This window comes from Tamandua tetradactyla, chromosome 11, assembly GCF_023851605.1.
Source record: "Tamandua tetradactyla isolate mTamTet1 chromosome 11, mTamTet1.pri, whole genome shotgun sequence".
Lineage (NCBI taxonomy): Eukaryota > Metazoa > Chordata > Mammalia > Pilosa > Myrmecophagidae > Tamandua > Tamandua tetradactyla.
The window spans coordinates 51,155,004-51,169,142 of NC_135337.1; the positions used below are offsets into that span (position 1 = coordinate 51,155,004).

At 39.8% G+C, this 14,139-nt stretch overlaps 1 protein-coding gene across 2 annotated transcripts in view; it reads right to left on the reverse strand.

Moving 5' to 3' along the window:
• Window positions 1-1,438: 1,438 nt before the first annotated feature.
• TNNI3K (TNNI3 interacting kinase) overlaps window positions 1,439-14,139 on the reverse strand; it is a 286,566-nt gene continuing 273,865 nt past the window's right edge. Inside the window, exons 24-26 of one of the 2 annotated variants that reach the window (XM_077120614.1) lie at window positions 5,600-5,679; window positions 2,978-3,004; window positions 1,439-1,960 (exon numbers count right to left, since the gene is read on the reverse strand). In XM_077120614.1, the coding sequence (XP_076976729.1) occupies window positions 1,884-1,960; window positions 2,978-3,004; window positions 5,600-5,679 (184 nt within the window). In that variant the 3' untranslated portion in view covers window positions 1,439-1,883. The remainder of the gene's footprint in view (window positions 1,961-2,977; window positions 3,005-5,599; window positions 5,680-14,139) is intronic. The other variant, XM_077120615.1, reaches the window with a different exon arrangement.

Consider the following 14,139-nt stretch of genomic DNA (forward strand, 5'->3'; position numbering starts at 1 on the left):
GCCAATCAACTCATAAAACAATTAAGCCCCCAAATATCCCAGGCTAGGTGAAGGCTACTCATTCCCTAGAGTATTTAGAGCAAAGGACTAGAGGTAGAGCTAAGGAGAAAGGCATTCTTTAACCAGCTCCTTTTTTTCCTCCTTTTCTGTCACTGCCAGAAGACTTTATGCCTGAGCAGCCACTTTAGGTTCCTTGGTTCTACTTATTATGAAGCTCTTTGTTTCATAGGAAAGATATCTGTGACTCCAGAATAATGGGGTAGGAAATGAAAAGGCTGGAGCTGAAAAAGGATAAATCTAGTTGGTAGTACCAGGGTTTTCATTTCTACCCCTGGAGAATCTCATCAGGGGACTAAGAGGACTTGGAATTTTTCAACCATAGGTCATAAGAAAAGGCACAAAGGAATTCTAGAGGTGGGGTTCTTGTTCTCCAGGTAGAAATTGCCCTCTAAACATTGAAACATAATTTCTCATGGGCAAGGTGATGGATAGAGGAACTTGCCACAGACATCCCAGGAGTAGCCATCAGCCCTTCCATTACCCAATTCCATTTATGCAAGAGCCCACGTTACTTCAGGAGGAGGACAGAGCAGATTTGACTAAAGTTATGCAGCCAGTCCAAGTCAGGGTGGAATAAAATTCCAACTCCTCTCCTCACTCGGGCCCCAAGTTGTCTTCTCCGGATTTAGAACAGAGGTTCTCAACCAGGGGCAATCTTGCCCCCTATGGTATTTTCAGGAATGTATAGGGTATTTTTGGTAGTCACACCTAGGGGTGTGTGTGCTACTGGCATCTAATGGGTAGAGGCCAAGGAAGTGGCTGAACACACGCAGTGCAAAGACAACCTCTACAGCGAAAAACGATTAGCCCCCAAATCTCAACAGTGCCAGGTTTGAGAAACCCTGATCGAGATGATGCTTCATCTCCCTCCGCTAGTTTTATTCTCTCACGGAGGCCCAATGCAATAATTATCATTGAATCGTCACAGCTCCCTGCCTGTGTTTTCCTGAGTTATGCCTTTTGATGGCAGAACTACTTTGTGTGGCGGCGTCATTCCCATCTTCCTGGTTGGAATGGGAATGGAAGGCGGATTTCCATTTCTTGAAGGCGGATTTCCATTTCTTGAAGGCAGCACGTGTCCTTGGGGATCCTCCCCCTGCACTCGTGTCAGACTCTAAGAATGGCAGACTCTCATTAGAGGGCTGGTTTCAGAACTGAACTGATAGTGCTGGTGACATCGTGGTGCTGACAGCAACAGGTTCCTAGGTAGGGCACAGAGCATGCAGCGTGATGAGGAAAGGAGGCTAAATAATTAAGACCCTTATTTTTGCACACTTCTTGATCTGAAGTTATAACTTGCTTTTACCAGGATGTCTGGAAGAAGGAATACTGAGAGGAAGTCGTGTTGGAATGAAATACACATCTGATTCAATTTTGTAAGCCACCAGAGGATCTTTAATCAGAGCTGGAAACCAGAAGTAACATAATGAGAGAAAAAAAAATGAACAATATTCTAAGAAATCAAACACACGACTCTCAAACAAAAGTATACATTATTCAGTCTTGGAAAACATAGTAATTGTTAAGTGACCACTACGGATTTAAGCCCCATCTCTAAATCACAATATAAATTTGTTTCTTCATTTACAAAATTAAAGACAGTTTTTCAAATATATTCTGTCTTGGTTGTTTTGCATTTCATTCTTTAGCCACAAATTCAACACCCAATTTGTGGTGGAGAATGAAATAGGACCTGTAAATCAGCGCACCAATTTAAAAAGACCTTAGAGGGTAAAATATTATAATTGGAAGCAAGGCTGCCATGGTTAGAATTGTTGCTGTCAGTTTTGGGAAGACTCTCCTCAGGTAGATGCCGAATGCTGTCAGCTGCTGTCCTCAAAACTGCCACTATTCTGGCAAGAATGAAAATGCATCGGGCTCATGGGATCACTCACGTAGCCTGCATCAGAAAATAAGTGCAGCTGTTAACTTTGTGGGTCTTTCGGTGCATCTCCTCATTTTTCTCAACCAGCCTGACTCAGTGGAAGACATAGCTGCCAGGTAGCTCTCCTGGTTCTTATGAACAGAGAGTTGGGAAAAGGTGAACAGTTGTGAAAAAAAAAAATTAATGAAAACAAAACTGAGACGAGAGAAATATAAATGATGGATGTCTGGTTTGAACCCAAAGCTGGCCAGGTGATGTCTTGGGTTTGGAGCAATGGTATATCATGGTGGTTAAAAACACAGGGTTTCATGTCAAACAAATTGGGATTTAAGCTCTGGCTCTGTTACTTACTGACTCTATGACTTCTGTGAACTTATTTAACCTTTCTAAGTCTTGGTGTCTTCATTTGTAAATGAGGGAAATATTAGCACTTACCTCATTAGGATGGTGATGCACTTAAGGCTATCAGCACAATTAGCTGGCACATAGTGAATGCTAAAGAAATGGTGGCTAATAAATGAAGTTGGAGACAGTGTAAGAGGAAAAGGATAGGATTTCTTTCTGTAGCAATTTGGCACCATTTTTTTCCCTTATGGCAGTCCAATTTTTAAATGTACATCAGTGTTTTGGTCTAAGTATCTGTGGCATTTGATGCCCATGGAAGCAACTGTCCTAGGGCTGTCCAGAAAGTATATTTAGTAGCTTGCCACTGTCCTAGAGAATGCAGGAGCAAGTGCCAGGCAGGAGCAAGTGCCTTTCCACTCTGAAGTAAGGAAGCCTTTCATTGCTTCCATGAAAATGGGCAATTTGTCAATTGCTATGGCTCCTTTTGCTCCCCTTTGATAGCCAACTTTTCAGAAACCACACAGCCATCTACATTTTCATCAAGGCATCTAGCAATATTCAGTTGGATGGATGTATTCATTTTCAAAATAAAGTTCTCGGTCAAACTCTCTTAGGCAGCTCATAAACTCTTCTGAGAGGAGACACCACTGCTGCTGAAACTGCTGCTGACTGGCCTCCATCACTCACCTCCAGTGGGGCTGATCCTGGTCTGCTCTGAGGAGGGTGATTGTGAGGGAAAGAGGAGACCAGGGGAAGCAGAGGTTACCATCACTGAATCTTAACTCTGATGTGGACTACGACAAAATCTACATCCCAGAGCAAAAACAGGTTCTTTGTCCAGCCTGAAACTGGGAGTTCATTCCAGGCATAGACAGATGCTTTGACAAGCTCATAATTCTTGTATTACTATAATTAACCTTCTAACATATCACATGTGATTTTATTGGCCTGTGATGTTCCAGTGTTTCCTTCCCTACAAAACTTCAATGGAAATTTTATTCTGAACAATTGTCTTACCAGTATGAGTGAACCCTCCTTCAGGGATGGGTACCAAACTCAGCAGGGCTTTTAATACGCTGGCATAATAATGCCATTATTGCCACAGTACAAGGACAGACGTGTTGGGCTTGTGTAGCCATTCAGTTTAAGAGGAACCCAGTTAAAATGTGACCACATGCTTTAGGAAAAGTTTCAATCATGTCTTCAGGTTTTGTTATTTTAGGGTGAAAGTTCTCAAATGGAGGGAAAATAGATATGTCCTTAATTTTGTCTTCAGTCTCTAGCCCTGATGTTTTTGGGGAAAACTGACAGTTCATAAAGCTGCTGATATACCACAATTGGTTTATGAAATGAAAATGGAGGGCAACTGAAGGGTTCTGTGTTTGTGTGATGCTATGTGGCCAGTGGGATATGCGCTTCATCTAACTCTTACTCCATCTGAGACCTCTAATTTCATCATCCAGTCTTGGTACATACATACAACTTTTGTATTATTGTATCACATTTGTCATCTTTTCCATCTTGGAGAATTCTGCCCAAAGTCCTATTCCTTAGAAAACAGATCTTTAACTGTTGAACTGTGTTCCAGTAGCCTTGATTCTTGTAGACAATTTATATAACTATATAGCTTTTACAGTATGACTGCGTGATTGTGAAAACCTTGTGTCTGATGCTCCTTTTATGCACAGATGAATAAAAACCAGTAAGGATAAAAAATAAGCAAATAATAAGGGGGGGTAAATGGTAAAAAATGGGTAGATTGAAATACTTGTGGTCAATGAGAGGGAGGGGCAAGGGGTATAGTGTGTATGAGTTTTTTCTTTTTTCTTTCTTTTTCTGAAGTGATGCAAATGTTCTAAAAATGATCATGGTGATGTATATATAACTACATGATGTTATTGTGAATCATTGATTTTATACTATGTATCAACTGTATGTGTGTGAAGATTTCTCAATAAAAATATTTTTAAAAAGAGTAACAGATTTTTAAGTTAAAGAAATGCTTCATCTTTAAAACTCCACTGCAAAAGGAAAGATTTCTGGTCAAAGTACACATTTCAAAGGGTGCCCTATAATTTCTGGTTGCAAAGTCACATCTGTAAATGCTTGAGAAAGTGATATTATATCTATAAAAAAAGTGATGTTGTGACACTTGGAACTCATTTTCTCCTCAAAAGACTCTGTTCCTGGATTGGCCAATTATGTTGTAAAGCTGATGATAAAAAGCCATCGGCTGCATTCTAGACATGCATTGGGAATCAGGAGCACAAAGTTCCTTTTCTTAATGTTCCCAAGTAGTTTGTCTGCATCTATCCAGAAACATTTTTCTTCTTTTCTTAAAAGGTTTCTAATGCCTTAGGTAATGATATTCTGTAGACGAGATGGTATCATAAGAGCTGAGGGCCTCCACTGTCTATTGTCATCGATATCAGAGATCCAGGAATACCTCCCCCAATTTATTCTTCCCCAAATCTAATACTTGTTATAAATCTGATCTCTTTAACTGACATGCCCTTTTTCAGGCCTCCAAAAAGTCAAAGGAAGTTGCCATCATAAATGGGCCCATTGTGTTAAAATTCCAATTATGTATAGAGCCCCTACAGCTTAGAGGTTAGACAAAGGACATCATAGGACTAGCACATTAATATGGAAGATTGTGGTAAGGGTGATCGCCTATGCCTTGGCTTCTAGAAGCCTGCAAAGAACTTTGTTAATTATTTCAGAGAGATTTATTAATTCTTTCTGGAGCAGTTGGTTGGTTATGTGCAAAATGACTCCCATCAACTTTCCCCTTTCTTCCTCTCCAGCCTTTTAGGAATGCTGTGTTTACATTTTCTCTTGGGTGCTTGGTTCACTGGGGAAGGGTCTCCTAGCAAGCAGTGTAACTGTGGAAGATCATCTCCTGTTTTCCTTTTCCCTCCCAACACCTGTGTGACAAGGGGCTTAGGAGAAGCAGGATCAATAAGATTGCAGAAACGTGTTTAGAATGTCACAAGATGCAGGAGATTCTTTTTCATAAAAAAGTTGTACTTTTAACCATGTGAACAAACACATGCTCAAACAGACACTTGCAGCCATACCCTCATACCTACACTCACAGAAAATGTACACTAATAGGCACATTCATGAACACAGATGCACACATAACATTCACTCACACACACACACACAGACCTATACACATTCATATATACATTAAGCTCAAAGACAGATGTAGAGTAATACAAGATACTGTTTTTGTGACTTCTCAAATAGATATCACCTTCATAGGGGCAGCTTTCTTAATAAATTAGAAGTATGTGTACTTACCATATTTGTCAGGGGGTGAGAACTGAAGATTTCTTTTCATCTCCTCTAAAGTCAGGCCTTGAGAGGAACACTGTCCAGCACTGGAAAATTCATGAAACACCTTTTACTTTGTGGTAGTATGTTTATTGACAACATTTTTGTAAAACAGATTTCATCCACCTAATATAGATCCCAGAGAAACGGCAAAGTGATACAAAGGCATTTTTCTCTTAGAGGCGACTAGTTGAAAAGAGCTCAGAATTTTTTGGACTAAATCAGATCTAAGTGTGAATCCTGGCTCTTTCAAGTAGACTATATTGCCCAGCAGTGTAATCTTGGACACATACCCTTTCTGAGCCTCCGTTTATTTATCTGTAAAATGGTAAAAGTATATAAATACACTTCAGTTTGTTTTTATAATTAAATGTAATAAAAAGGGAGTATTGAATCTAAAATGTTAATGTGTCTGCAATCTTTACTTAAAAGACACTAACAAGACTTCTAGTCAACCAAGATGGTGGTATAAGCTGCTCCAGGGTGCCATGTTCCCACAGCATGCTTGAACAGCTAGCTAGACCTGGCAGGGCCTTCTTCCTTGGAACAATGGAAAAAGGTTAAAGGGTTGCAGTAACTGGGTGAGTGCTGAATTGAGGATACCTAGCTTCAGAAACACCCTTGCTGGACTTTCCCCCATTCCTTAGATAAAACCAATGAAAAAAAGAAGATGAAGAGAAAGGATTGGCTTAAAGAAGGATATTAAGTGATCTCAAGCAACAGTAAATGATAAACCATACTAGGTGCTGGGCAATAGAATTGCACTTAAGATATTTTCCAAAATAAAATTTCCTCTATTGCTAGGTGTAACCGCATTAGCACTCCTGCTTCTTTTAAGAAATGTGCTATAAGCAGTCATCTTGCCAACAACAAGATAATAGGGAATAAATATTTTATCACCAAGATGGCTATTTGGTTTCCTCTGAATAAAAGCCCATTTCCAAGCTGTTCTGTTTGTTCAGTTGCTGAATGCAATTTATACCATGGGAGTTAACCTTGCTGCCCAAGAGATACGTCACAGATTGGCTCTGGAAGGTGTTCCAGGATGACACACAGATGGAAGCTAAGCATGCCCAGGTCAAACAAAAAAAGAAGAAACCAGCCCTTGATCAATGGAACTATTTGTCCTCAACCCATGTATTTCCAGACTGCATGAGGGGCTTTACAGAGCCTAGGGTTTGAGAGACACTTCAGGACCTCTGTTTGCTGAAGTTGTGGTCAGGAAAAGTAAGGCATTTCCAGCAATGCAGCTGTCCTGTGACTTCAATGAGAGTAAATATGAACAGATGGCAGGTAAGAAAAGCCCTCAATTTTTCAGTGTTTTAATATTATTGGTGAGCTAGGTAGCCTTTGTTATGGTAAAATGATGGCATATCACACATATGTATATGTACTATATATTATATATATGAATGATATCTAACAGGTGGGTAATTTCACCTTATGCTTTTCATTTGAGTAGAATGGAATTTTCTTTTTATACAGGGAAATAGTCTTCAGCTTAGCTTTTGTATACTATCATCTTAAATTGATACTTCCTTTGTTTAGTATTAAAAATGTTTTAATCATTTTAGAATATGCAGTTCATATTACCTCTATGATGTACATATAATGATAAATATGACCATCAACTATTGTATCTTACAAAAGGGGCATGAAAGAATGAAGAATTTATCAAAATGAGGAGCAGAACCCATTTTCAAAACATATTTCTTGCTTCTCAAGCTATACTTTGCATGTATAAACTTCCTAGAAGACTGTGCTAATTAGGCCAGTTTCCACCCAAATCCACAGCATGAGATTTGTAGTTCTGTGTGTGCCCGCCATTCAGGCCATGGCTCATTGGCACCAATCAGAATGTTTACAAATGGTCACACTGTCTGGGAATGGTCTCATGTGCCGTGGGCAAAGAGAGCAGCAAGGACACCCAAAAGTAATGAAAATGGGAGGCTATGTTGGCTGAAACAAATGCAGAGATGGTGAAACCCATGACAGGCACATTCACCAACATATTAGCCAATGAGAAGTAAGTCAACATGCACATAAAATTGCAGGAGAGCTCTTGATACCTAGGAAGAGCCTAGGAGACACCCAAATACAGCCTCAGTTGCCCAGGCAGGATGAAGGCAGAATCTACAAACTAAACAAATGGGTTAATGCTTGATTTGCTTGATTTCCCTTTAGGGGAAGATACATACAGAGGGGGGAATCCAGAGGTTAGAAGACACGTACAGATTTCAGCAGGTGCAGAGTTTCTCATAACTGAATTGTGAATGAGAAAGGGAGATTTGTGCCAGATGACAAATAGATTGATTTATTACTGATTGAATATCCAAGTCTGCATCAGGCCATATAGTTGACATTCTATAGGGATAAGCTGAGCTTTAGACATCAGGAACAATTAAGACAAAAGAAAACAAAGCACTATGTTTCCTAAAGTTGGAATTGTCCAAATATAAACTGAGTTGTTGTAGGAAGGGTTACTTCCCCATCCCTGGATGCAGAAGTTGGAGCACCTCTGCATCGGACACTTTAGAGGGACCAAAATGTCTACTAGGCCACATGATGTGAAGTACTAGGTCTCTCAATTTATTATACTCCACACTTCTTTTGAAGGTATTTGTGTGCCATGGAGGCTTTGAGAACATGGCTTTGACATGTTGGAAAGGCAGAATGAGATTGCACAATTTCCACTTAGGAGATTTTTATGTTCTTTATCTGAACCATCTGACATTTGGCTGAATGTCAGGGCTGAATGTCTGATTTCCACATCCATGCCACACATGCCTGTCTATATACCATTGCTACTACATTTATCTGTACCCATTTCATCTAAAATAATAATTGAACTTTTGTCTGAAGGAGCTTTCTTCAAGGAATAATCACACTTCCATTTAAGACAAAAGGAAGGAAAGTGTGAAAAAAGCATTTTCACATAAACCCATCTTTAAGGATTTGGATGACAGGCTGTATATGGCTGATAGCGGGAAATCCAGAGCTGCTACACAAAGATTTTTATGCAAGCTAAATTTGTAGAATATTCATGTTGCAAAGCCTAAAGTAATAAAAACAAACAAACCTGAAGATGTTATGTCATCTCTGAACCTAGAGATTGTATTATGAAACAAGGCCCAAGAAGAAATAAGGAAAATACTGCCTAAAGAGACTGGGGAATGCTGGTGCCATCTCTGCAGTTTGGGACCAGACAGTATCACAATGAATCCAAATGGCCCCATTTAGAGCCTCAATAGCAGACAGTGTCATGGCTTCCAAACTACAGCCTGCCAAATGCTTTTGGTATTGGAGCAATGAATCATGGTTTTGGCTGTGGGATTTTGTGAATTCTCAGAATATTTGCTAGTGCCATAATTGCTTCTGACTGAATTACATCCCAAAGAATACTTCACATAGGTAAACAATTCAAAGGAATCTATTTTTTAAACCACATTCTTCTGAGTATGGCTTTTATAGAACTAGGAAATTTGATTTGGTGAATTATAGCAAATAAATACATGGTTTGAATGCGAGAGTGAATTTGAATGAAATCAAAATAGAGACAGAGAGCATTCAGTTCACCATAATGATCTAATAATAACACTTTTTAATGTTTGCAGAGTTCTTTAAAGCTTGCACATATTTCTTATTGACTGGCTTATAATATTTCTGCAAAACCTCCATGAGATTTTCTAGGAAGGTGTTAATTTTACCCTCATTCTGTGGGGGCAGAATGTCAGGCTCAGAAAGTTTGAATGACTTGCATCAAGGCACACAGCTAGTAAGAGGTGGACCCAGAACTTGAACCAAGGGTCTTCAGGCTTCTAATTCATGCTCTATCTATTCAAACAAACTACATTTAATAGCAACAGATGCCAAACTATGGTTCTGTTACCATTTGGGGAGTTCACTGAATTAGTCATGAATTACAGAGTTGTGAACCCTTTGCCTATAAAGATGAACAATAAATTCTTCATAAAGAAACATCACCAGAGTCAACTTTCTTGGGTCTCATTTGATCTTTAAAAAAAAAAAATGCTTTCCTCTATCCAACAATAGCCTGTCTTCTCTTACAGTGATGCCAAAACATCAAGGACACCCGTTAAACTTTCTGAAACATGTTTATTGATTCTGCCCAACGCTCTGATATTGCGTAAGGTTTTCCAAGCTATGTGCACGAATCCATCTTCCTAAACACAGCTCTGGCTATGTTGAACAGAAAACCATTAAAGACTTGTGTGATTAAAGATGTCAGGCAATTTTTCCTTCCATCCAAATTGGCCCAATTAGCTTTTATGCAGCTAACAATGCCCTCAGGCTACCTGTACCCAGGAATAGTTAGCCATTTGGACTTTGCATAAGGCACATAATCCAAGGCCTCGTAGCTTTGCAAATATGTTCTGTTCATTGGATCTTTTTGTCATCTGCCATATGAGCTGACCTCTAAGACAATTAGCATGATGATCAATGCCACATGAACTCTATCCCTTTCCTCAAGAGGAATATATCCAAGTTAGGAGTCTTCTTGTTTTTCTTCTCTCTAACAGAAACATATACAGATAAAGGTCTATCCAGAAATCCAGAATTTCAGTTGACACCAATCTAAAGATTATTACAAAGCAAAGGTGGAGATGCAGCCTGCTGTGATGCCGAACCAAGGGGTGTACACAAGAAAAATAAAAGCCTTGTGGTAAAAAAGGCAACCGGAGTCACCCGGCTGATCCTTTTGGCATTTAGCTGAAAACAAATAGATCTATTTAAAACAGACCTGTCATAAGGCATAAACGTCTTTCTACACTTTGCAATATCTTTCTATGCAGCCCACCTTTTCCCTCACCTAAAGAGAAAGACATTTTTTTCTTAGACATAGGAACACCTTTGGCCCAACTTTTTAAATAATCCAGTCAGTGTCCTATGAAAAAGCATTTGCTAATTTACCAGCTAGGTTCAACATATTTATTCATGATTTCATCCTGGTTGTTTCCAAAACATTATTTTGTCTTTGTCAATATTCCGTATTTGACAATGTCCTAAATTAAAAGAAATTTATTGCTCCCATTACAGTGAGTGGGCAATGGCCAAAGTTTTTAATGGGGCCAGAGGTCAGTGCAAAATATCTCTTTCAGGAAGATCAAACCCATCAGCTTGCTTTCAATGGCAAATGTCCCCAAGCTATAAAAGGAACAGAAAGACTTGGCAACTGGGTCATGTCTCTATTTGAGCCATTAGGCAAATATCCAAGGTCTTGGCGCCCCCAGTTTTAAAGGAAAAAAGCAATTAAGCAAAGAATTATGAATAAGGAAAAATGCAGAGAGAACTTAAAGTGTGTGTTAATTTCTTTATAGCTCATAAATTATTAATCTGTTCACCAGTCACCTAACAACACCACCACCTCTCATTTTACCTACTAATTTAAGCAGGTCTAAATGAGTCCCTTGAAAAAACCAGTGGGAGGTGGATTTTGCATACTTTAACTGTTAAAACTGAGAAGCAGCCTTTAAACATAGTGTATCTTTCACCTTCTGTACTATCATCCAAGTAAAGCATTTTAAATTTTAGAACTAAGAGGTTTCATCATCACAATAATTATAAAGCCCACTCCTCACTCACCTATTTGCTCACCCCCCATTTTACCAAGAAGGAAACTTAAACCTTGAGAAGTGAAATAATTTAACCTAATTCATCCATCAAGATCGTTGTGAAGTAGGGAATATAAACCGGGGTGTTGAACTTCTAAGATTTCTTTAATGTGTTTTATTCTTATCTTTAAGGAGAGAAGGGAAACTCAAAATTGTGGAGAGCCTCCTTAGTGTCCGGGACACAACTAGATTCTTTGTAAACCTTATCATCCACATATCACATAACAACCCATTTGACATATAAAATAACTGAGGCTCAGAGATTCTAAGTCTTGTCTGAGATTACACAGTTGTAACTCAAACTTAGGCCAGGCAGTGTCCAAATCTCCTGCTTTTCCCACTTTACACTGCTGGCTATAGGAATGATTCCCAAATTGATATCTGAAACCATCTCCCACCCCCAACCCTGCCAGATCTCCCCTCCCCCACCAATGTGTGTTTACCTGTACTGTGTGCTAGCAATGCAGACATGAGCATGATGAACATGGAGCCTATCCCTGGGGGTAACAGAAGTATAGACATGTACAGGTGCACTGCAACACATGGGAAGGGGGTACTTGTTATCCCAGGCAGGCTCTCAACCCAAAGGAAATGAAAGACAAGCAACAGTTAGCAAGCAAGGGGACATCAAGAGAGTAGGGTTAGAGGGTTGCAGTAGAAAGACCTGGGAAATCAAACGGCCAGGGTGTTTTTGTTTTAACTTTTTGTTTTGAAATGATCTCAACTTTATAGAAAAGTTGCAAAAGAATTATGACTCATCTCCCAAATAATTTAGTGTATTCTTAAAGACATTCTTCTATGAACTACAATATAGCCATTTGCCACTGATATCTATTCTTCAAATTCAGGCTTGCCAATTATTTCAATAATGTCCTTATAGCAAAAAGAATCAGTTCAGAATAATAGGCTGTATTTAGTGGTCATGTCTCTTTAATCTACTTCAATCTGAAATACTTCCTTGGTCTTTACTTGAATTTCATGACCTTGATACTGTTGAAGATTACAAGTTAGTTATTTGGCAGACTGTCCTTCAATTTGGTTTCTTAACGATTAGACGCAGGTTGGGCCACGGTATTTCAACAAGCAGAGTTCTCGCCAGAGAACACTGTCCCTGTGCATGTGTGTGTGTGTGTGTGTGTGTGTGTGTGTGTAGAGTGGTGGGGGGTGACAGTGACCTGGCACAGGGTGTTTGAGCCAGAACAGGAGGAGAAAAAGTTCCCACGGAGGACTGAGGGGGCCCAGCCAAAGTGCCAGACCACAGGTATGGTGAGGAAGGCGTCCAGGTGGGAGAGCCAACTGGCACGGGATGTTGGAGTCCAAGCCTGGGAAGGGAGCATCCACAGAGGGGGTGGTGGAAGCAGTGGCCCCACATGGGTTGTGAGAGCTTAAGCCTGGTAAGATAGATGCCCACACAGCAAGGTGGCGGCCACTGTATGAAAATAGGCCACTGTATGAAAATAGGCATCTTGTGCGCATACAATATTGCCGGGTGGTAGCTTTTTTTTCTGGTTCATCCACTCCATTCTGCTTTTGAAGCACAAAAGCAGCCGTACACAATATGTAAGTGAATGAGCACAGCTGTGTTTCAATAAAACTTTACAAAAGCAGGAAGGAAGTTGAATTGGGTCCATGTGCCACAGTTTGCTGTCCTTGTTTCAGAAAGCTCTCTCTGGGTTGTTCTCCTGAACTGACTTCCACCTTTGGGCCAAACAATGGAATCTTAGTGGAAGAAGGGTCTCCACTCACCTCCCACTTTTATAGTTTCTTATGGAAGAGGAATACTAAGGACTAAAATGCGTGAGCCAATGGTAAAACAGAAATAAAATGTAATTTACAAGTATTCATTGTTTACCATTTATCAGACATGCAAATTGCCATACTCACATTTTTACTTGTTCTCATTATAATTTTATAAATACGGTGGCATTCTTCTTCTCACCCTGCAGATGAGGCAGTTGAGACTTGGACTACTCAACTAACTTCCCCCTAGGTCCCACAGTTTATAAGTGGTAGAACTTGAATTTGACCTCAGGTCCATCTGTGCCTAGGCTTTTAACCACTACTTTAGAATAATGGCCAGTGGGTGGTTACCTAAATAAAAATCACAAGACCCCAATTTCACTGATGGAAGATAAAAGCAGCAACTAGATAGGCGCCTACAGAGCAATACATATTCTTTTCCCCTGTTGGATTGAGGAAAGTTCAAAGGCCATCTTTGTTGATTTTAGATCTTTGGGCTTTGTTACATGAATTTAGATCCCTGCAAGAAATTCCATGTTCCTTTGTTCTTTATGACAGGCCAGTTGGAATGGGAACATTTTAAAGCTCCCTAAACCCTTTGAACATGCAAACACTGATCTTCACAAACCATTTGAAACACCCTAAGGAGGTTACAAAATTATAAGCAGGTTTTTTTGTTTTGTTTTGTTGTGTTTTAAGTGACTATATACCAAACTTCTGGGACCTTTTGGCTCATCACACAACACCAAAGCTTTCCTCTCCTCCTCTGTGTATTCTTTGCTGTCAGACCCTGCATAATAAAATAATATTATGTTGCTAGGGTGTCTTGTTCCCATTGAAAAGTTCCTCTCCTGCTGGAATCGTGGGGGTTTTTGCCTGACTCTGGTGTGATGGGCTGTGAGGCTTTTTGAATCCTGGGACAACCCAGAGTTAGACATTTTCTGTGCGTGGACCACTGTGCCTGCCTTCTGTGCTGGCAGGAACTTGACTGGGACTCTGTAGGAAGAGCTCTATAACTTTCTGCTCATCTAAACCTTCATGGCCATTTTAACATTGGTATTTATTAAGCCTTGCTACTCCTGGGGCACACTCTTTCAAAACAGGAGTCATGGTTTGTTATCGATCTTGATAGCC